Below are 24,801 nucleotides of genomic sequence, written 5' to 3'. Positions count from 1 at the left end.
GGACTGGAAAGATACAGCGACATTCAGTGCTATTGTTCTACTGTAAAGTGTGTTGTGATTTATAAATGCACTTCAAAGAAATGCACGAGCTTGTCTATTATAGAGGTGTCCTGTTTTCCTCCTAACCAGCAGTACATGCAGGTTGACCAGGCTGGCCAGATGTGGAGCCAGCACCAGGGGCAGCCCACCATGCAGAAGATGCAGGTGCCTGTCAAGCAGCCCTACTATGGCATGCCCCCCCAGGACTCCCTGAAGCTCTTCGAGCAACACCCTGTGCAAACTGCTGGGCAAATGCCCATGCAGCCACAGCAGCAGAGCAGCATGGACAAGAAGATGAAGTACCCGGATGTGAAAATGCAGGATTTTTACTGGGAGCTTCCTTACCGCATGGGGGATAACAGACAGACGGTGGGGGAGAGGATGGGCAAGCGGCCGCCCCCAGGGGTCTTCCACCCAGACCAGGACAACGCACCCAGAGGACCTCCCTTTGAGGTGAGTGGTTGAACTCCTCAACCATAGATATAGAACACAAGAGAGATTATATACTAGGCTGATATTATCTATCATTAACCACCTAGAACTAGCAATGTGAATTGGGGAGTTGGGACTATTTCTCTATCTTGTTCTTCCTAACACTTCTTTAGCGTGTTTGGATATGGATGGTGTTTAATTGTGTCATGTTATTGGAATGTTTGTGTAGGTAACTTGACTCTAAATGTAAGCAAACCTATTGGATGGGAGTCCTTTGGGTCTGTGGCTTCCTCCCTCAGAGAAACGGATAAAAATGTGGTTTGAAGTCCTGGAGTTTGTGGCAGATACTGTCAGTCTAACGATATGTAGGCTATGGAAAGTCCAGCTGTAAGTGTAAGACTCAACCATTCCCGTCTGGACCCCATGATAGAGGAGGTTCACTATGTCGGAAAATATGATCTGTTATTGGACTGAGCAGACTTGTTGTTTGATAGAGTAGCCAATTGGGAGCCATGTTATGCAATACATAATGCTCTGCCATCACATTGATTTTGTTACTAGAGCAGGCTCCTCCCACCTTCTGTTTTGGCCTCATTTGCGCATTTTCATGGTGATTGACTTGTATAGGAAGGAATTTGAATGTTAAAATAATATATGGTTGTATGATCAGTCACCAGACTGCTATATTAGTTTCAAATATTGTTATGATTGTAACAACTGGAATGTGTGGGTTTATATGGCACAATCATTCCTTTGGTAACCTAGCTTGAGGACAGGGCTTGGTTTAATGTTGTCTATATCTTTGGAAAGCTAGGCCTATCTTTTTACTACCTTTACTGGCTCCTCTTTGCCACCTTTGAGCTTTATCTTTGAAAAAAGTATCCCTTTTCCAACCTATTTCTTACTGGCTTACCTATGTTTCTTTTTTTCCCCCCTCCTTTTTGCTTCATTCTCTCACTAGGACAACAAGAGCTCCCCTCTTCTGCCTCCAGACCTTTTAAAAAGTCTATCAAATTTTGAGGAGGAAGAGCTGGTCTTTACTAAGCCTCATGGTTTCTACCAGGCCTTGGCGAGTCCTCTTAGCACTGCTCCAGGAAGAAACCTATTTGTATGTAGTCTACTTCGCTTAACGTAATCCTCCTGGTTTAACCAGCATGTTAAACATCAGGGACCGTATTCAGAAAGTGTGCTGATCAGTTATGAGTAAGATTACATGGACAGGGGTGGACCTGATCCTAGATCAGCTGTCCTACTCTGAGACACTTTATGAATGCAGGCCCTGATTCACCTTCACAAAGTATGTGATGTGAGTAGAATAATTGAGTTTCAGGGAGATAAGGCTCATACTTTGTATAAGAGGGCACTATATGTAAATATGGTTTCAGGGCTAGTGTTGATATAATTGGTTGGTTTTGTTCCCTCTTCTATGTTAACAGAAGTCAACCCAATATTTGTTTGACTCAGAACAGTCATTGTGCTTTTGGAAGATGAGGCTAAATGTTTGTTGCATGACTCCTGTAAAATGTTGTAGGCTAAGCCTACAATGTACACTAAGATACGTTGTTGTACATGATCAGGTTGAACATTACTGGGATTAAATGAGACATTATCCAACATATTGCGTACATTCCATCCCTATCAGTATTCATAGCAAACATACGAACACCTGAGGAGTCGACTAGGAAAATATGCTGATGGAATAAATGACATTTATCAGAAGGCGATTACTAAACACAACATTCTATCTGATAACGTTTTCCCAATCTTCTCCTGTATTTGTCAAATCAGTCCAGAATGGAGAGTGGTGCTGAGGTGATGGGCCAGTCGTCATCTCTCATGCCCTTATCTGGGTTTCCAATTCAGGTCAGTATGCATGCATGGGAGAATCTCTGATCTTCAAAGGCCAGATGTATTTTGACTGCTTTGTGCAGGAAAGAATGTAGACTGCATCTCAGAGGCAGTGGTTTGATTAAGGTCTCACGGAGCTTCTGTAATGATGTTTGCTCTTAAATCCCAGTTGCGTTTGAAATACCACGTTTTTAATGTTGTAAACCGAAGGCGAGTGACTGACATTTGGTATGACTGAAAGCTATGTTTTTTTGTTTAGGAGAGTTCCTATCAAAACAGCATTTTCAGCCAGGCGTATGGGAAAAACATGTCTCCCAACCCCAAGCCTGATGCTCCCATGCTGCACCAGGAACCTTCTCTGTACTCCCTGTTTGAAGGAACTCCATGGTCCCCGTCCCTTCCCGCCAGCTCAGGTACTTGCCTCCATAAACATCACAACAGCCCCCCTGTTAATGTTCAATCACACGCTTAGCATCTGAAAGGGTCGCTATTTCAATATAATCCTATTGAAAAGCATTTAATAATTGATCTATAATGATATTTCTCCATTTCCATAACAGATCACTCTACACCAGCAAGCCAGTCCCCTCACTCTTCCAACCCAAGCAGTTTACCATCTTCCCCACCCACACACAACCACGGCTCCATCCCCTTCTCTAACTTCGGCCCCATAGGAACGCCCGACAGCCGAGACAGGAGGATGGTCGACCGCTGGAAGTTGGAAAAGACTGGTTAGTCAACTTTTATTTATTTATTTATTTATTTATATATATATATATATATATTTCTAGCCCTCCCCTCAATCACTTACACCCACTGAAGTATTTAAATGTCATTTTTAATGTTAGCATTGATTTATTTTCACTTTTGTATAATGATGGACCTTTCTACACTTTTTGAAGTAATTGTTAAGTCATGGTTTTTTATATAATGAAAACCTCTGTTTTTGTCCAGGGGCTGTGAGTGGGTTTGGTTTGGACTACCTGCCTGCTGTGTCATCCTCTACAGATCACCGAGCCCCCGAAAACAGCTGGCACCAGGGAAACGCCCCCAGCAGCTCCTGGGCGGCCCAGGAGTCGCCCATGGAAGACTCCTCCACTGTGCTCCTTGACAGTCTGAAGGTACCATACGATACACGCAAACAGAATGGCATGCAATGTCCCTTTTGATTGCCACTAATATTACAATACTATTGTAGCTAGTTGATACTAGTTTAGATGTGTAAGGTTTAGCTACTGTTAGTTACTCTAGACTAGTTGAATAGATGTGTCATACGATATTCTTCTATCTCTGTTCTCCCCAGTCCATCTGGTCCAGCTCAATGCTGCAGCCGGGGCCGTCGGCTTTGGAGCAGCTCCTCATGCAGCAGAAGCAGAAGCAGCAGAGGGGCCACGGCACCATGAACCCTCCACACTGAAGGGCCTGCAGTCAGAAGCACTTGTGTGATGAAGTAAAAAAATAAAAACACGCTCCAAATCGGAATTACCGGCAAATGGAGGATGGGGAAGGTGAAATGATTTCCCAACAGGCTCAAAACACCCCTCGGCTGACGAGGAGGAACGGTACAAGTCTTCTCTCGCGCTCTCTCTGTGCCTCGCATGGCAACGAGGGCGTGCAAGCACCACCTACTCCACCTCGCTGCTGAGCACGAAGCTACTGCGGGGTCTAATTTGTAGGATTCTTACGTTGAGGAAACTGAACATCTGACAGCCAGTCACCATGCTCAACACCTGAATTCCTCTGGAGAGTGTGGGAATAAATGACCATCCTTCAGTCCATTTCTCTTGGATTCCATGCATCTGATCTCCTCTGAAAGCTCCTTGCGCTGCTTTTGGTGTGGATTTACTACTACTCTGTCTCGACTTACCTACTGTACAAGAGAGGAGAATAAAGGTGGTGCAGGGTGTTTTTGGGAAGGCAAGGTGGGCCTAAAACGGTAGACGTGGTGGGGGAAAAAGACTGAAATCTTACTGAATTCTTGACTAAATTGTATTTCTTGGACTAAGAAACAGGATGAAGATGGACTATGTAGCTGGGGAATGAATGAATGGAGTTATTCTAGCTATATTGCCGCAGATGGTAAGATGTGGGGGTAAAAGCGTGCCTGTCTTTCTGTGCACAGAATCGTTTGAAAATACCGAAGCAGGTTATGCTGTAGATGCGAATTTTCCAGTTTGCTAATTGGACTGCAGATTGTTGCTTTCTGTAAATGTTTTCTAAGGAGGGAGGTACATCTCCAGGTCAATTGAGGATGATGGGAATGCTTTAAAAGCTCACCACAATGTTATCTCAACAACAAACGGAGAAAGGGAAGAGAAAATAGATGTAGGGAAAGTATTATTAGCTCTAATAGATTGCAATTATTAGAAATACTGTATTTTGTGATTTGTTCGTAACAGTTTTAGCTTTATGAAATATTGGGTAACTGTCCAATAGTTTACTGCTTATGGGGGAAGTCTATATTTATATGTTCCTCGTTCCCCTTGCTTCTTTCCCTTCACTCACCTTTCTTTGAGGTGAAATGTAACTCTAGCTTACCTGCGTAGTTGTTTTCGTTTGTTCATGTTCTGCCTTTTTAAGTTTTAAGCATCTTTTTTGGCTCTCATTGTGCCTGGTAAGTTTTTTTTTTACTCTTATTACTATCATGGTTGGCACTGTCTTGTAATTGAAACAAGCAAACGGGTCCAGCAAAGCTGCTGGTTCAGCAATATGGGGCACAAGCCGAGCCAGGTGGACAGACAGTGGGCTGGGCTAAGGCTGGGTGACAGAGAGCAGGACAGTTGAAGTAGTCCCTGACTCCCCTACATGGCTCAGAATAGGGGGGAAAGATTGATTTATGGTAACCTCTTTGCAACCACTACTATTATCTCAAAAGTAATTGCTTCATCCTCTAGGATAGTGGTAATCATCATATTATACCCCGGAGAGTGGCTCGCATGGTTTTCTTTTCTAAAGTCGTAGCTCAGCTTTTTACATAGCTATTGTGTAACTAACTGAACTAGTTGTTTGGGTATTACGTTCCTGTCACTTGGGGGTACGCCAGTGTGAATCTGTTATTGGCTAAGTTCCTCTGATGTCATGACAAGTGCCGTAGCCGGATAATGACTGTTTCCTCCCAAATAATGGAATCCCTGAAGCACTGAGCGACAATCAGCAGACTCGAGAGGTTCTCCAGGGGCCAGTCTTTGAGGCATAGCTCTAAATTGTCAGTTGAGTCTAGGGGTCACTGTTGGATAAGATTAGAAATTTGATGACTATATGCAGTGGTTCCCTCTTTATGGTTTAGGCAGCATAAAGCATTTTGTATTTAAAAGGTATACGAAGACTGAATCTTTTATGGGGGGGGGGGGGGGGGTGTGTTTTTATTTTCATGTAGAGAACATTTTATTAAAGCCAACTTTAAATGTCTATTTTCTGTGCTTTTCCTGTTGCATTAAAATTGTATTAAAAAAAACAAAATAGACTGAATCTTGGGACAAATTTGTCCTGAAATGCTTACAAAAAAAACCTTATTTAGCACATCAAAACAAGAGTGGAACTGTGGCCCTGTTTTCTCTCCTCTATCTGCTCATTCTAAGGGGTTCTGATTTGAAATGTGTGGTTGGATCATCATGAATGGTGTTTGTCAGTGGTGTTGAGCTTGCTGTCTAGATGGGCGGTAGAGGGAGTAACGGGTAGAATGTTGGAAACGCCCTGCTCTGGGCATTCTGCCATTTACTACATTGTTAATGTGGACTCGCATCTCTGCCCCATCCTTAATACATTGTTTTCACCGCAGCAAGATGTGTGGAAGAGAACCCTGCACTTTGGGCAGGTGTAACATTCCATACTACAACAGTCCTGTGGGACATTACAGGCACTGGAAAAATGACCAACCAACAACATTAAGCACTCTGTCCCAGTTTAAGTTCATTGCCTAGGAGAGAATCACTGATACTGCATGAGGATTTGGAATTCAGAATGCTTCACTTGTTATGGGGAGGGAAGGGGGGTTCATTCAGAAATAGGCTTGTGTTCTAGGTTTTTTGTCTTTTGTCTTTCTGTAGACATTCAGAATTGGTAGAAGCAGCCTTGTCTTGAAATAAAGTAAACCATGTTCTCCCTATCTATTCACTGAACTGTATTTTTTTGTTGTTAACTATCATAGGCCTACTCAAAGTATGGTTTCTCAAAGTATTATGATATTTTGTGTACCATTTTTCCTACAGCTCGCAATTCCGCACAAATAGTTTAGCATTGAGAGATTTAAATAGCAAATATGACTGGTGTTTTGTATCATTTTTGTCAATGATATCAAGAGGATCTGAGAGAGCCTGTGTGAAAAGGTTCCGTCTCCCTCCCCACCACTCTCAGGAAACCCCAGTGGTTTCAGGTTAGCTTGCCACATGCACAAGTCACCTGTTAGTCTCTCTCATCAATACAACAAATGATTGAAGAGTTTTTGCTGAGGGGTATTTCAGTGTGTGGACTACCACATTGATTCAAACTAGTTATGTTCCTGAACAAAAACAAATACAACTGGTCAGCAGGGCCGGTCCTAGCCACATGCACATGTATTCAAGCATGAATAGCGTGCTATTCACCTGAGGTAATCCCCCCCGCACCCCTTTACTTGGTGGAGACTGAATAAGATGAAGCGAACATGCAATTTCGACTTGGAACCGATATCTACTTGTTTTTTTCTGTGCTGTAAATTACAACTTGATAAGAGCTAGGTAAATGAGTAATGATTTTGGATAAGGAAATAGTAAATATAAATTACACTTATTTTACCTTATCATTGGAGACGTGAAACCAGTCATACAGTATGGCAGCAAACCGAAGCAAATAGACAATGTTTCCACCGTAAATTAAATGAAATGCTGTGCCATTATTACAACTTGCAGAGATGGGCACTCTCAAATGTCTTAATTATAGGCTACCCCGACTTTCTCTTTCCTATTTCTATCATGTTAAATATTAGCCACTATCAGTATCAACAGTCAGTAGGCCTAATAACCACACACATCTAACGGCCAATTTACTGTTAGTTTCCTTCAGTTGGTATAGCTTACATTGTAATTAAATGGAATGACATTGTTTCGCTTACCTTTTGCTTCCTCTGTAAAAACTCACAGCCATGTGGTTGCTGTTGAAGCTCATTGGTAACAGTTGATAATATAAAAAGAAAATACATGTAGGCTAATTAAGTCATTATGGAGTGGAGCGCAGAACAAGCCGTTAGTTTGAACCCAATGCATGATGCAGTACTTAGCCATTTCCATAGTTAGTGCAAGCGATATACAGTTGAAGTCGGAAGTTTACATACACCTACATTTAAATTCCGTTTTTCCCAATTCCTGACGTTTAATCCTAGTAAAAATTCCCTGTCTTAGGTCAGTTAGGATCACCACTTTATTTTAAGAATGTGAAATGTCAGAATAATAGTAGAGAATTTATTTCAGATTTTATTTCCTTCATCACATTCCCAGTGGGTCAGAAGTTTACATACACTCAATTAGTATTTGGTAGCATTGCCTTTAAATTCTTTATCTTCGGTCAAACATTTCGGGTAGCCTTCCACAAGCTTCCCACTAAGTTGGGTGAATTTTGGACCAATTCTCCTGACAGAGCTGGTGTAACTGAGTCATGTTTGTAGGCCTCCTTGCTCGCACGCGCTTTTTCAGTTCTGCCCAGAAATTTTCTATGGGATTGAGGTCAGGGCTTTGTGACGGCCACTCCAATACCTTGACTTTGTTGTCCTTAAGCCATTTTGCCAAAACATTGGAAGTATGCTTGGGGTCATTGTCCGTTTGGAAGACCCATTTGTGACCAAGCTTTAACTTCCTGACTGACGTCTTGATGTTTCTTCAAAAAATCCACATTTTCCTCCCTCATGATGCCATCTATTTTGTGAAGTGCACCAGTCCCTCCTGCAGGAAAGCACCCCCACAACGTGATGCTGCCACCCCTGTGCTTCACGGTTGGGATGGTGTTCTTCGGCTTGCAAGCGTCCACCTTTTTCCACCAAACATAACAATGGTCATTATGGCCAAACAGTTCTATTATTTTTTCATCAGACCATCTTTCCAAAAAGTATGATCTTTGTCCATGTGCAGTTGCAAACTGTTGTCTGGCTTTTTTATGGCAGTTTTGGAGCAGTGGCTTCTTCCTTGCTGAGCGGCCTTTCAGGTTATGTTGATATAGGACTTGTTTAACTGTGGATATAGATACTGTAGTACCTGTTTCCTCCAGCATCTTCACAAGGTCCTTTGCTGCTGTTCTGGGATTGATTTGCACTTTTCGCACCAAAGTTGTCTTTGTGAGCGATATGACTGCTGCGTGGTCCCATGGTGTTCATACTTGCGTACCATTGTTTGTACAGATGAACGTGGTACCTTCAGGCGTTTGGAAATTGCTCCCAAGGATGAACCAGACTTGTGGAGGTCTACAATTTATTTTCTGAGGTCTTGGCTGATTTTCTTTTGATTTTTGCCATGATATCAAGCAGAGAGGCACTGAGTTTGAAGGTAGGCCTTGAAATACATCCACAGGTACACCTCCAATTCACTCAAATTATGTCAATTATCAGAAGCTTCTAAAGCCATGACATTTTCTGGAATTTTCCAAGCTGTTTAAAGGCACAGTCAACTTAGTGTATGTAATCTTCTGACCGACTGTAATTGTGATTAAGTGAAATAACCTGTCTGTTAACATTGCAAGTAATGTCCTAACTGACCTGCCAAAACTATAGTTTGTTAATTAACAAGAAATGTGTGGAGTGTTTGAAACACTTAGGTTGGAGTCCTTAAAACTAATTTATGTAAACTTCCGACTTCAATTGTATGAAGGTGTATAGCCTACTATTGTCCACTATTCTCCCTATAGTTCTATAAAAACTAATCTTCCAACATTAGGGATGGGTCGACATTGACTTCATGGGTATCTGGAGTAAAATGGGGTAGGGTCATGCTTTTCTTTTCAATTTCAGTCAAGGGAGGCTTTAGTATTTTTTTAAAAATGTAGTCCATGGGAGGGTCATGTCCTTTGTAATTGAGGAAATTGATTATATTTCTCAGTTTTAGAATTAGTTAACCTTCATCTCTGATTCTCCGCTGGGAGCACAATATCCAGTGCGCCTATAGGCTATTTGGGCTATGGACCATTTGAGACCACACTATCTACAGTACATTCGGGAAGTATTTAGAACCCTTCACTTTTTCTACATTTTATGTTAGCCTTGTTCTAAAATCGATTTTAAATAGTTTTTTCCCCTCAATTTCCACTACACTCAATTCCCCATAATGACAAGCAAAAACTGGTTTTCTTTCCCTCGATCCTGACTAGTCTCCCAGTCCTTGCCGCAGAAAAACATCCCTGCTGCATGATGCTACCTCCACCATGCTTCACCGTAGGGAGGGTGTCAAGTTTCCTTCAGACGTGATAATTGGCATTCATGCCAAAGAGTTAAATCTTGATTTCATCAGACCAGAGAATCTTGTTTCATGGTCGGAGTTCTTTAGGTGACTTTTGGTGAACTCCAAGCAGGCTGTCATGTCTTTTACTGAGGAGTGAGTGGCTTCCATCTGGCCACTATGACATAGAGGCCTGATTGGTGGAGTGCTGCAGAGATGTTTGTCCTTCTGCAAGGTTCTCCCATCTCCACAGAGGAACTCTGGGGCTCATTTAGTTTATTAATTCAACCATTTAAAAAAAACAAGCAAACATAACTTAAAAGCCATACATGCACATGTATAAAATCATTGAGGATAACACCGTCTGAGACTTATTTCCATTGTGGTCCTCTTGAGACAAGATGGCTTGACAAGATCAAACACAGCATGGCAGTGAAATAATAAACAAAAACATAGATGTTCTTCTATCTCATCATAGGGGTTATTCATATGGGCACAGAAGACATCAAACATATGTTTAAAGCTGTCCAGAGAGGACATTGTTTTTATAGGCAGAGGCAACTCATTCCTTTCTGAGGCTCCAGTATTCAAGGAAGTACCTTTCCCAGCATTACTCCTGAACCTGTATAAGCACACATTAGCAACACCTGATCTGGTGCTGTGATTGTGTGCATACCTAACACGAGGAAAGTAATCACTTAGATATCTGTGCGCAGGACCATAAATACTCCTGTAAACCAAACCTAGTCTAATCTGGGACACACTAGCCTCAACAGGCAGCCAGTTTAGTTCCTGAAAGCAGCTCCTGCCTATGTGAGTATGTGGACTCACCTTCAATACTACCCTGATCAGCTTATTCTGGGACATCTGGAGCTTCCCCTTCATGCGTTTAGATAAGCCCCCAAACCAGGAAGTACTAGCATAGTCAAAATGGCATTGAATGAGGGCTGTAGCTAGCACTTTCATGGAGTCCTTATCAAGCAGCTTGGATTTTCTAGCCAAAAAGTTAGTCTTGGCATTAACCTTCCCTAGCACCTTATTGGCCATGCTCACACCTCCCAAGCTTCCATCAAGGATACATCCCAAGTAGCTAACAGAGGTTTTAGTTGTCAGCACCTCACCCCCTAACTCCTCTGATTTCAGACGACCTACACAATTTAGGTCTGGATCCAAAAATAATTGCTTCAGTTTTCCCTAAGTGCAGAGATAGCTTATCTCCAAGCCATTTGCTAATGTTAGTAAGCTCTGTGCTAAGTATGCTCTCCAACACAGTTTTACTTTTGTGAGACACCAGAAGTGTAGAGTCATCCGCATAAAGAAAAAGACTGCAAGAACAAGCATCTTTCATATCGTTAATATACAATAATAACAGCAGAGTCCCAAGCACGCTCCCCTGCGTAACGCCACAACTCATTGGTTTTGCTTGAGACAGTGAACCATTAACCTCTACTACTTGCTTCCTTCCTGATTAAATATGACTTTACCCAGCCTAGAGGGATACTGCTTAACCCCAGTGCCTCCAGTTTGGAGATTAGAAGACAGTGGTTAACTGTATCAAAGGCCTTCTGTAGGTCGAGCAGTACCATTCCACACACTCTGTCAGAGTGATCATCGGGTTCTTGGTCACCTCCCTGACCAGGGCCCTTCACCCCCGGTTGCTCAGTTTGGCTGGGCAGCCAGCTCTAGGATAAGTCTTGGGGTTTCCAAACTTCTTCCATTTACGAATGATGGAAGCCACTCTGTTCTTGGGGACTTTCAATGCTGCAGACATTTTTTGTTACCCTTCCCCAGATTTGTGCCTCAACACAATCCTGTCTCTAACAATTCCTTCGACCTCATGGCTTGGTTTTTTGCTCTTGTATAGACAGGTGTGTGCCTTTCCAAATCATGTCCAGTCAATTGAATTTACCACAGGTGGACTTCAATCAAGTTGTAGAGACATCTCAAGGATGGTCAGTGGAAAGAGGATGTACCTGAGCTCAAATTCGAGTCTCATAGCAAAGTATCTGAATACTTATGTAAATAAGGCATTTCTGTTTTTAATTTTTAATAATTTCGCTAAAATTTCTAAACCTGTTTTTGCTTTTTCATTATGGGGTATTGTGTGTAGAATAAGGCTGTAACGTGACAACATGGAAAAAGTCAAGGGGTCTGATTGCTTTCTGAATGCATTGTAAAATGTACTAAAATGTGAATCAAGTTGAAATTAAAACTTTAAAATTTGATCGGGAATATCCATTGTTATAAATGATTCTGTCAATCCTCCATAGAAAACATATTGAAAACATAGAATTATTGATAATAGAATATACATTCCCATTCAAGTTGACTTTCGACAGCTTTCGGACAGCTTTCTGGTAGTAATTGGAGGTTAAATGTAATTTGAATGTCTGGTGTACCAGCTAAATTGCAGGGGTCAATTATTTGAATACGTTCTATGAATTCTATATCTATGATTGAAATGACGCCCATGTCTCAACCGATGGTGGGCACAACAAATATTTCAGATGATGTAAAATAGGGTCTAAGCTACAACATTTTTGAAAAATCTGAGTTGAAGTGTTTTTAGATAATTGATATTAAAACAAAAAGACAAACAACAAACAACAAACACATTTTTATTAAACATTTTTTTTCAATAAATCATTAAACAGTTCAACAACCCTGTTTTGTAAACTTTCAAATGGGTCAAGTTGAGCACCTCTAGCTTCTGAATGTTTCGGCATTCAGGTCCAAAAATCATATGGAATGACCTGACTATCACATACTGTATGTATGGCTTCTCAAAATATTTTGTGCACCACGTTTACTTTCCCCACCTCTCGCTATTCAGGACAAAAGCATGTACAATACATTTGTGTATGTTCTCCATTCATGCTGTACTGGTTTAGAATTTGTATAGAAAGTAACTAAAAGTAACTATCCATACAATGGATCATTTTGACTTATGTAGGCTTATTGCTATCAAGAAGAACTGAGCAAGAACTTTACATTTTCACACAGACTTGTCACCCTCCCTCCCCACCACACACACACAGGAAACCCTAGCTTTCCACATGCGCAAGTCACCTGTTAATATCTCAAATGATTGAAGAGTTTTTGCTGAGGGGTATTTCAGTGTGGGGATTTGGGATACCACATTGATTCAAACTAGGTATGAACCTGAACAAAAACTAAAACAAATACAACTGATCACCCGGGCTGGCCTTAGCCACTACCGCTTACGGCCCCGCGCCTCTAAGGGGCCTTTGACCAAAAACAAGCACACTGTTGAGCGTTAGAATAGAAGAATACACAAGGTGCAATTTCGACATTTGGTTGTGCATCATCAGTTTTTCTCTTATGTCAGTCGCTAACCACGTTTCCATCCACAGTTTTTATGCGAATAACGTCATGCCGCATAAAAAAAATGTGGCAAGTGTGATGGAAACACGAAGTGTCAGTACAATTGTATAAATGGTGACCGACAATTTGTTCGTTCGCTCAATCTCTTAGTGTCGGTACAATGTATTATGTGATGAATTGCGCTCAAAACAAGCGATGCTATGAAAAGATGCACAAAGTGCACGGTTATTAGCTTGACGCTCCTTTCCAATAAATACAGAAGGACTTTGTTTGTATGCTAGTGACATGATGATCGGTGCTTAGATGCCAATTAACAAATAAAATTGATATTTCTCTGCTCAATTTCATCATTTAACCTAACCTGTCCAGCAGTGTTGTAGTACTCTCGAGTCAGGTCTCGAGACCACGTATTGAGTGTCTTGGTCTTGTCTGTGTTTCGAATACATTTTGATTGGGTCTTGACTTTGTCTCGAACAATGAGGATTGGACCATGAGGACTAGTAATTTTTCCTGAGACCAGCGGAGGAGAATACTCATACTTTTGCCAGGCCAAATACACGCTTCTTTCATGACACATTTATAAAGTATGGTTCATACTTTACTCATAACATTCCTGTCCTTGATTTGTTGAAAGATATCCTCAAACCTTGCCACCTTTGTGGAAATTATGTTACTCCACTAGTATGGTGTAAATTGTCTTACTCCACTAGTATGGGAGACTGAACAAAACATTTTTTTGAGTGGCTCTCTATTTCTCAGCATGCATTTTTTTAAACCAATTTGAATGCCTAAAGAATCCATATCTACATTTGATTTTATTGTGGTGGCTATCTGACTTAATTACAATCATGGTTTTGACTGTCTCGCTTTAGGTGGTCTCAAACTCAACACTGCTGTCCAGTGTCCACTTGATAAGCGAACTGTTGTATAGAGCGCATGCGCAAACCAGCAAGTTTGCCTTTTATTGCAACAGTTTGTGTGACAAAATTATCGGTAGAGTGGAAAATGCAATGTAAGCACATTAAACTCATGAACAGCATTTTATTCACAACAAAGTCAGCCAGATGGAAACACACCTCTAGTGGGGAAATGCTCATATTTTTATAATATTCTCATGAAAATCTGTAGCGAATTGGATGGAAACCTAGGTAGAAACAGTCACTCAATTAGCCTACAGTATGTAAAACAAAATTGGTTGGTAGGTTAGTTTAGCCAACCATCTAAACTTCGAATTACCGACCGCACATCCTATTAACATGTTGTAATGACCTGACTAGATCATAAAGGAAGAATTGTCCAGACAGAGGATTGAGTTTATGAATTGACGGTTTATTAAACCAACTGTACACAGGCTACTGTTCAAATCAAATCAAATCAAATCAAATTTTATTTGTCACATACACATGGTTAGCAGATGTTCATGCGAGTGTAGCGAAATGCTTGTGCTTCTAGTTCCGACAATGCAGTAATAACAAGTAATCTAACTAACAATTCCAAAACTACTGTCTTGTACACAGTGTAAAGGGATAAAGAATATGTACATAAGGATATATGAATGAGTGATGGTACAGAGCAGCATAGGCAAGATACAGTAGATGGTATCGAGTACAGTATTTACATATGAGATGAGTATGTAAACAAAGTGGCATAGTTAAAGTGGCTAGTGATACATGTATTACATAAGGATACAGTCGATGATATAGAGTACAGTATATACGTATGCATATGAGATGAATAATGTAGGGTAAGTAACATTATATAAGGTAACATTGTTTAAAGTGGCTAGTGATATATTTACATCATTTCCCATCAATTCCCATTATTAAAGTGGCTGGAGTTGAGTCAGTGTCAGTGTGTTGGCAGCAGCCACTCAGTGTTAGTGGTAGCTGTTTAACAGTCTGATGGCCTTGAGATAGAAGCTGTTTTTCAGTCTCTCGGTCCCAGCTTTGATGCACCTGTACTGACCTCGCCTTCTGGATGATAGCGGGGTGAACAGGCAGCGACTCGGGTGGTTGATGTCCTTGATGATCTTTATGGCCTTCCTGTGACATCGGGTGGTGTTGGTGTCATGGAGGGCAGGTTGTTTGCCCCCAGTGATGCGTTGTGCAGACCTCACTACCCTCTGGAGAGCCTTACGGTTGTGGGCGGAGCAGTTGCCGTACCAGGCGGTGATACAGCCCGCCAGGATGCTCTCGATTGTGCATCTGTAGAAGTTTGTGAGTGCTTTTGGTGACAAGCCAAATTTCTTCAGCCTCCTGAGGTTGAAGAGGCGCTGCTGCGCCTTCTTCACAATGCTGTCTGTGTGAGTGGACCAATTCAGTTTGTCTGTGACGTGTATGCCGAGGAACTTAAAACTTGCTACCCTCTCCACTACTGTTCCATCGATGTGGATAGGGGGGTGTTCCCTCTGCTGTTTCCTGAAGTCCACAATCATCTCCTTAGTTTTGTTGACGTTGAGTGTGAGGTTATTTTCCTGACACCACACTCCGAGGGCCCTCACCTCCTCCCTGTAGGCCGTCTCGTCGTTGTTGGTAATCAAGCCTACCACTGTTGTGTCGTCCGCAAACTTGATGATTGAGTTGGAGGCGTGCGTGGCCACGCAGTCGTGGGTGAACAGGGAGTACAGGAGAGGGCTCAGAACGCACCCTTGTGGGGCCCCAGTGTTGAGGATCAGCGGGGAGGAGATGTTGTTGCCTACCCTCACCACCTGGGGGCGGCCCGTCAGGAAGTCCAGCAGTACCCAGTTGCACAGGGCGGGGTCGAGACCCAGGGTCTCGAGCTTGATGACGAGCTTGGAGGGTACTATGGTGTTGAATGCCGAGCTGTAGTCAATGAACAGCATTCTCACATAGGTATTCCTCTTGTCCAGATGGGTTAGGGCAGTGTGCAGTGTGGTTGAGATTGCATCGTCTGTGGACCTATTTGGGCGGTAAGCAAATTGGAGTGGGTCTAGGGTGTCAGGTAGGGTGGAGGTGATATGGTCCTTGACTAGTCTCTCAAAGCACTTCATGATGACGGAAGTGAGTGCTACGGGGCGGTAGTCGTTTAGCTCAGTTACCTTAGCTTTCTTGGGAACAGGAACAATGGTGGCCCTCTTGAAGCATGTGGGAACAGCAGACTGGTATAGGGATTGATTGAATATGTCCGTAAACACACAGGCCAGCTGGTCTGCGCATGCTCTGAGGGCGCGGCTGGGGATGCTGTCTGGGCCTGCAGCCTTGCGAGGGTTAACACGTTTAAATGTCTTACTCACCTCGGCTGCAGTGAAGGAGAGACCGCATGTTTTCTTTGCAGGCCGTGTCAGTGGCACTGTATTGTCCTCAAAGCGGGCAAAAAAGTGATTTAGTCTGCCTGGGAGCAGGACATCCTGGTCCGTGACTGGGCTGGAGTTCTTCCTGTAGTCCGTGATTGACTGTAGACCCTGCCACATGCCTCTTGTGTCTGAGCCGTTGAATTGAGATTCTACTTTGTCTCTGTACTGACGCTTAGCTTGTTTGATAGCCTTGCGGAGGGAATAGCTGCACTGTTTGTATTCGGTCATGTTACCAGACACCTTGCCCTGATTAAAAGCAGTGGTTCGCACTTTCAGTTTCACGCGAATGCTGCCATCAATCCACGGTTTCTGGTTAGGGAATGTTTTAATCGTTGCTATGGGAACGACATCTTCAGCGCACGTTCTAATGAACTCGCACACCGAATCAGCATATTCGTCAATGTTGTTGTCTGACGCAATACGAAACATGTCCCAGTCCACGTGATGGAAGCAGTCTTGGAGTGTGGAGTCAGCTTGGTCGGACCAGCGTTGGACAGACCTCAGCGTGGGAGCCTCTTGTTTTAGTTTCTGTCTGTAGGCAGGGATCAACAAAATGGAGTCGTGGTCAGCTTTTCCGAAAGGGGGGCGGGGCAGGGCCTTATATGCGTCGCGGAAGTTAGAGTAACAATGATCCAAGGTCTTTCCACCCCTGGTTGCGCAATCGATATGCTGATAAAATTTAGGGAGTCTTGTTTTCAGATTAGCCTTGTTAAAATCCCCAGCTACAATGAATGCAGCCTCCGGATATATGGTTTCCAGTTTGCAAAGAGTCAAATAAAGTTCATTCAGAGCCATCGATGTGTCTGCTTGGGGGGGGATATATACGGCTGTGATTATAATCGAAGAGAATTCTCTGTTTGGCCGTAGCCCACGCCAAATAAATGAAAGATAACCCACAAGCTAATCGTGACCTTCTCTTCTCTTGACCTTCTCCAGACGTAAGAGAGAGAACAAAGGCTAAACCTGGTCTTAACTTCCAATGCTCCATCCCCCTGCCCAACCCCCCCTCCACGCCACTCAGCCAACCGCCAGGATGCCCGGCATCAGAACATTCTAGGCATTCCAGTGATTGGCAGATAGCAGGTTGATTGGCATGTCGGACCCCGCGAACACTGGGTACTGGTAAGTACAACACAACCACCTACTAGCCTAACACATAACACACAGCTGTCTGTACGGGTCGCTTCAATGTGTATAATTGCAGGAAATTTGCTGTAGAACTGCATGACATTTGTTATAAAATGCACAATCTTCTCTCCGCCCCATGGAAAAATATGTATAATTGCAGCAAACTTGCTTTAAAACAGAACATGTGGTCTCAATCCGTCAAGTGTGATGGAAACACGAACTGTCGGTACAATTTTATAAATGTTGAAAGACAATTTATTCCTTCGACAACGACCACTAAAATTTTTTACCCAAAAGGTTAGGGCTGCATCCTTTGACCATTTACACCTACAGTAAATGTACATAAGGAAGTATAGTTAAACTTTGTTAGATGACACTTGCATTTGCTGCATACATTTTGGGACTATTAATGATAAGTAGGCTGGCTGCCCATTGATTCTTGAAGAATATGACTTAAAAATGCCTCATGAGCTCATGAGCAATTGTCATACACCAACAGAACCCAAATTATAAGCTGGTTTTACTCCAATGTTTGTAAACAGATGTAATATAAACAAACACTATATAGCCTCAAAACAAGGTTAAAATGTAAATGTCATGGATGGTCAGTCCTTGCATCCATAGCTCTGTCTATGAATTTGAGAGTGGTTACATTTCTCTAGCACCATCCCTCAGCTTTCTACCGAAACAGTGACTGGGAGTGGCTTTGTTATTGTTTCAACTGCTGATTGACGCTTTAAAGGGGATTCAGACAATGGGCCTAATTCACAAACAGAAAAGAAACGTAGAAAAACGTTTTAACATATTTTTTTATCATTGACTTTCTAAACTTTTCAGAATGCTAAGGAAATGCTACCTGTCTATCAAGAAACATTGTCATTCTATGACTCCTATCCAAAGGTTGATGATATCAATGTGTATGGGTTTTTGTGCTACGTTTTCTCACAGTGTGGGTTGGGATACCACAGTGACTGAATATTCATGTCGTGTTGTACAAATACCCTCAACATAATTTCTATGTTCAGAACCTTAAAAGTCAACAAGGCAACCTGACACTACTGGGCAAACAAATTGCACTACAGTTTTGGTAAGTAGTTAGTTCATTATCTTTGCAAACATGGCAATATATCTAGTTATTTGTTCAATTTGGTCTTAGCCTTAGTTTTACAACTTTGATTATGAACATGTGAAAATGTATTTTTAAAGCTTAAACATGTTCTAGGTTGCCATCTTGACTCTGCAATTAGTCCCAAACTGTATTTGAAAGTGACATAACGCTGTAATTATACAAACCAGATGTAAGAGGTTTTTGTATGGACATGTTCCACAGTGCAGCTAAACTGACATTTGGAAAAGCCATCAATCTCATTGTTGAACCCAGTAAGTAAATTCTCAATTTGCAATAATGAACATGTTAATTAGGTAATTTGTGAAAATCTAAAATATCTAGGGGATGAAAGTGTGTTAATTTGATACAAGTAGCCTATGTTACAAATGTTTTGGGAGAAAGCCTTATATTTGAGATGAGATTTGCAAACAGACTGTGAATGTGCAACAAAAGTTTTAGTTTTGGACCAAGCTCTCAGTTATCACACTATATGTTTTTGAATATTTCAAATGATTTATAACATTGCTGTGCTATTGCTCTATCGTACCATGTCTCATGTAAAATGGATTTATCTCAATGAGCCTGAGCTGGATAGATAATGGTAATGATAATCATTCAGTATTTCAGTATATTAACCACCTACATCTACCACACCAAATGGTTTTATCTTACAGAAAATACATAATACTGGAAGTTACAAGTTGATTTGTGATGTGGGGACAGTTCTAATTTTCTTTGTCTGATCATTTAAGTTACTGAAATACTTCAAGCAAACTGTCCATCAGATTATACAGAATGAAAAAAAAATCTGGATATTAAAATAAATATCAGTTAGACTATTACTGGACTATTTAGATCAGGGAAGGACAACAATTCTACCCCCCCCCCCCCCCCCCAAAAAAAAAAAAAAAGTTACATTCGTAGAATACACAAAGTGCAATTTCTAAATGTGGCTGTGAATCAGCAGTTTTTCTCTCGTTATGTCAGTCACTGGTAGTCAGTCAATTAGCCCATGTCCGCTAACATTTTTTAGATTGCTAAATTAGTTTCGTGGCCACCTATCTAAACTTTTTATCATGGTCAAATCACTGGCCGTGGGACCCTCATTGATTTTGTTACTCAGTCTCACATAGATATCAATCATATTAAAAACGGCAAATATTTCTCTACACCTTATGGCAAATGTGTAGATTTGCGGAAAATCGTCTGCAAAACATTTTATTTTCCTCTTTCACCCCATGGCAAAATGAGTAGAATAACATGACATTTGTTATAAAATTGCTAAATAATTTCTCCGCCACATGGAAAAATGTGTTAAATTGCAGCAACTTGCTTTAAAACTGCAACATTTTCTCTACACCACATGGCAAAATGTGTAGAATTGCACAAACTGTACTCTAAAATTTGGAAAATGTATCTTTGCTGTCACAAAGATTGTTTTGCTTGCAATGTGGGTATGCAGACCCACGAGCAACCGCGATGCCATTATGATGAGTCCAGATTTTGTGTGGCCCCCATCAAAGTTGCCCATCCCTGATTTATATCATATATTTGTACCTGTTTTTTTTAATATATTGTGTGACGTAACATTTTTTTTGTGTTTCTGCATATTTACCAAGATGTTTAAATCAACCTAAACCTATTGTATTTTCCAGATGGAACTCCTGCCCGCCCAACACTGTCCATCCTCACCCCACTGCACAAGATAGGGAATGATGACCAGCCCGAGGTGTGCCTGGCTACAGGCTTCTTTCCTAGGATTGAAAACATGAATCTCACCCTGGGGAATAATGTTACTGTCCCACACAAAACAACCAAGGCAGCTTTATCTTCCACACGTACCTACTTCTTTGCCGGATTCTCCAAAGAGAATATCAAGCGTTGTGAGATGGATGGCGTCGTCAAGAAGCGCGTTGATGATGGTGGTTTTCCAGATGTGTCTAACTGTAATAATTTATATACAATAATATCTCACATTATTACTGTGGCTTTGAACAATGAATTAAATAAGTACATTCATCAATAAACATCTCAATCATTCATCGAGAATGGTAAAGATTGCTGTAAATGACACGACGAGAAATAACTTTTAATAATCACTTACTGGCTTTCAGATAAGACCACGGCTACAACTGCTTCTGACAATTGCGAACATGAACGCCTCAACAATGCTACTGCCACCAACTATACCGGTTGGTGATATTTTGCTACACTAAATAAAAACATGGTGTAAAGTCAATTGTACTGCATGATGCACACGTGTTTAAATTTCAGCATGTCTAAGTGTGCAAAACACTGAAATGACACAACGTTTGTTTTTTACAGATTATACCAAGATGAACTTCACATCCTTGGTTGTGTATGGTTTGAGAGTGCTGTTTGCCAAAGCCGTGGCATTTAATGTGCTATTTACTGTCAAGGCCCTGGTGTTCTAGGTAAGTGAAATTAACTCTGTTTTAGTTCAGATTGTTGACATAAATTGATTAAATGACAGCTGTAAAGAATAAATAAATATATAATAATTTGCTTAATTGCATTACAGAATAATACGCAATTCTATTTACAGACCTATTTTCACTCGGACTCCTACTTTTCAGTTCTGCTTTGCATCCAGTTTGTGAAACCCGCCTTGTGGTTTTATCGAGACCTTCAACAGTATTAGTATCTGACTTTTTCAGGGTTGAATGCTGCAATTCCTCTGCTTACACTTTGGAAATACTAGATACTAAATACACATGTTATGCATGTGATTGTTCGGTATTAAACATTAGGTTACATTTTATATTCTATATCATTTTATATTGTGTTATGTTATTTCTATTTACTTGTATTATATCTTTAACTGCAAGTTGTCATCAAAAGTGTATAAAGACTCCAAAAATGATTTCAAACAATAATGTCATTGTACATTGATCAAGTTGTGTACGTGGATACTTTTCAGTTGTTTCTAAATGCACAAAACCTGTCAATAGAGAATTTAAACCACATTTTCACCAGTACATTGAAACCATATGAACAGCCAAACCAAATGAACAGATAAAGATCTATAAGACACCTTGACTTCCAAGAAATGGCTCCATCAGTTACCTTATTTGCATGCGTGCTCAAGAAGTAACAATAGCGAGAAACACACATGATAGTGAGAAACACACACCTTATAATGGTTGATGAATTGTATTATGAAAATCATTTGCAATTACATGTGTCTGATATCAGTCAAACATTTTATAATCGTATATGGGAGCTGTAAATGTATTGAAATAAACAGACACAACTTTTTTATTCTAATCTATTATGAACTTGAAAAGGTGGATGTCTATCAAATGACTAAAATGGTCGGAAAGTAGTAGTCAGACTGGTTTACCAGAAACATTTGCTTTGGATTAATCATTAGGCCTTCAGATTTAGTAGAGAAGTGCACATTTTGGAATATGAGATGATGTTGCCCTCTGCTGGTTGTAAATGTGTTTTTCTCCGTTGACATTGTGACCACTAAATCACCTGGGCTCAGTTTTTCAAAAGTTATCTGTCTGGATTTCGCCTATTGGATAGGATTAAATGCATAGAAATAGACTGACAGGAACGGGAATCCCCATTCAAGTCAACGATTTGTCCGTTCTATTCATCCTATTTCTATGCACTAAATCCTATCCGATAGGCCAAATCCAGAAAACTTTTGAAAAACTGGGCCCTGAGTATTGCTTCACTGCGTGTATCATAATTGTATTTTATTGATTCTTCATATCCTCCCTCCTTGTCTCCTTCTGGTTCCTTCTCCTCTAATGCATTTTGAGAAGGAGGCATAGAGAGATGATGTGAGGAGAAATGTCATGCAGTATTGTGTTTTCAGTTGTGTATCTTCTATATGTGATCAATTGAACCGCCGCAATACATTTTGGTTGTGAATTTTAGCTTTTTGGTGTTCAAGTGTTTTATTAAATTAATAAATACATAATATTTTTCATGTTATTGGTACATTTTGGTGGAGATGCACATGTAGTACACATCTAGATGCCCTATGAGCCCTGGTCAAAAGTACTTCACTATATAGGGAATAGGGTTCCATTTGGGACTCAGCCTGATCTTTTCTCCACCCACATGGTCGAGTAGCCAATACCTGGTCCTAAAAACTATGGTGTTGAATGTCTAAACCTTTCCTAGGTCTACCTGATCGCTTTCAACACTGATACTGGCACACAAGACTAAGGTCTACCTCATGTAGGCCACAGGTGAGGCTTGGAATTTGTGGTCTCTTCTGTGGAGCAATGTAGGCCAGTAGGTCAAAAGTATGTACATTATATATCTGATATCCTGATCATTTCCTGCAAGACAAAGAAGTAAGATAAAGAGAAGTGTAAATGAGTCCTGAATGGAAGAACATGCCGGTAATTCAGCAAAGAGCACACCAAGACTTAAAGGTACTTTATTTAATTACAGTTATCCAAAGATCATATAGCAAATATTACACATTAATTTGAAACACAGTTTAGAGGTACAAGTGTATGTATGTAAGGCAATGTAAAACAATCAAATAATGGTGGATTGGTGACACTAACTGTATTTTTTTTGGAGAGTTTTGCAGTGTGAGAGCTTTTCGTCAGCCAAGGACTTCATTTCTCAAAGGAACAGAAGAGCTGCAGTCATGTAAGTGCAACAAGAGATTTATGTAGTTATGCAGAGTTCTTGTAGGTGGAATATATGAAAATCACTAAGTGGATATTTACACTATCTTATACTTACATGTGCACATTGCAAGATATAATACTATAAATGATGCATTGAAAAAAATGATGCACTGTGAAGTATTGTACAGCATGTTATGAACCACATTGATATTGCTCTGATTATCTGAAGTTTTTAAGTTTTTGTTTTTCAATTCTTGTATGTGACTAAAATACTGACTGAGATTGCTGGGTATATCTTGAATAATGTCTTTGACTTGACCCTAAAACTGTTTTGTTGACCCTGTAGTGAAGAAGAGGATTTGTGTACAGGAGTGTAGCACTGTGGTCGGCTGGCTCTAACAATAAGCTGATTTTTGGATCTGGAGTGAATGTCATTGTGCAATCCCGTAAGTATTACTTATTGTTTTCAATATTGTGTAATTTCTCAGCTATGTGTTGCAACAGTGGAGAATATAGCTCTCTCTGAAATTCATTTTACGTTATTGGGAATAAACTGTTTGTTAAAATCTGCTCTTCTGCTCAATGCTTAATACTTACTACTTAAACATTTTCAGTTTTAATTTCATAACACATTTAGATTTTCCTTTTCCATGGGACTTTTCTTTTCTAAGCAGATTTGGAAATGGCCCATTGTCAGTACAGAGTAATTGTCATTGTCTGTATCTCAGTGTGAATGCTCAGGGGGCAGGAAAGATACATTTTGGGAATGGAATCAAAATGATTGTGGGAACACGTAAGTTTAATATTTTTTTGCTTAATCCTAAAAAGTCAACAAAACTGTGTGTGTTCATACATTTTTCATATATATTTGTTTTAAATATATTTTCCCTTTGGTTAAGATGAACTTAATAGTGAAAAGTGAATTCAAATAGTGACTAAAAATATGTAGTCAGGAAGTCAAGGCAAATCAGGTTATTAGTGAGCAAAAATATGCTGTGTCACAAGTGAAAACATTTATTTTGTACGTTGGACTCAACTGTTTGTAGGGAAAGCTGAGATTGTTTAACATCACTGGGACACTTGTTTTAAACAAATACAGTAGATACATAAATAGTGAGATACACATATCAGGTAACCAGTAGCCTAAGCTAACTACAGTGTTGGCTTTTGTGGATAAAGGGCAGAATATCTATAAAGTTGGTTTGTTGAGTGATTTCAAGATATATCTGAGAATGAGTTAAAAAATGCATTGTCTCATGAAGTATTACAATATTGAATAGGTGCACAACAAACTGCTGTAATTGTACTGCAGTTTAACACTGTGTGACTACTGGAACAACAGGAAAATTAATATTTGGAAGTGGAACCAAACTGTTCATAAATACTGGTAGGTGATATATCCATCATCATAATTTAAACGTATTTGTATCTTTTTAGCATTGATTTAATACCGAATCAGTTTGGACAGATTCAAATTGTAATTTTCAACTGTTTTCTGCTGAGATGAGGTGAACTATTCATTGTGTCAGGCTGTGTGAATTATACTATTGTTTTTGAGAGAAGCACAAG

General features: G+C 40.5%; 1 protein-coding gene across 6 annotated transcripts in view; it reads left to right on the top strand.

The window, feature by feature from the left end:
* The window catches only part of LOC110530300 (protein SMG7), a 29,822-nt gene extending 23,398 nt beyond the window's left edge, over nucleotides 1-6,424 (top strand). For 4 of the 6 annotated variants that reach the window (XM_021613222.2, XM_021613220.2, XM_036985922.1 and 1 more), the window contains exons 19-25: nucleotides 130-492; nucleotides 1,433-1,579; nucleotides 2,260-2,334; nucleotides 2,579-2,732; nucleotides 2,880-3,050; nucleotides 3,274-3,440; nucleotides 3,623-6,424. In XM_021613222.2, coding sequence (XP_021468897.2) covers nucleotides 130-492; nucleotides 1,433-1,579; nucleotides 2,260-2,334; nucleotides 2,579-2,732; nucleotides 2,880-3,050; nucleotides 3,274-3,440; nucleotides 3,623-3,736 — 1,191 coding nt within the window. In that variant the 3' untranslated portion in view covers nucleotides 3,737-6,424. The remainder of the gene's footprint in view (nucleotides 1-129; nucleotides 493-1,432; nucleotides 1,580-2,259; nucleotides 2,335-2,578; nucleotides 2,733-2,879; nucleotides 3,051-3,273; nucleotides 3,441-3,622) is intronic. The other 2 variants (XM_036985923.1, XM_036985924.1) reach the window with 2 other exon arrangements.
* The last annotated feature ends 18,377 nt before the right edge of the window (nucleotides 6,425-24,801 follow it).

The sequence above is a fragment of the Oncorhynchus mykiss genome, chromosome 8, assembly GCF_013265735.2.
Source record: "Oncorhynchus mykiss isolate Arlee chromosome 8, USDA_OmykA_1.1, whole genome shotgun sequence".
Taxonomy (NCBI): domain Eukaryota; kingdom Metazoa; phylum Chordata; class Actinopteri; order Salmoniformes; family Salmonidae; genus Oncorhynchus; species Oncorhynchus mykiss.
The sequence above is the reverse complement of the archived record's forward strand: the minus strand, read 5'-3'. Positions and strand labels throughout refer to the sequence as shown.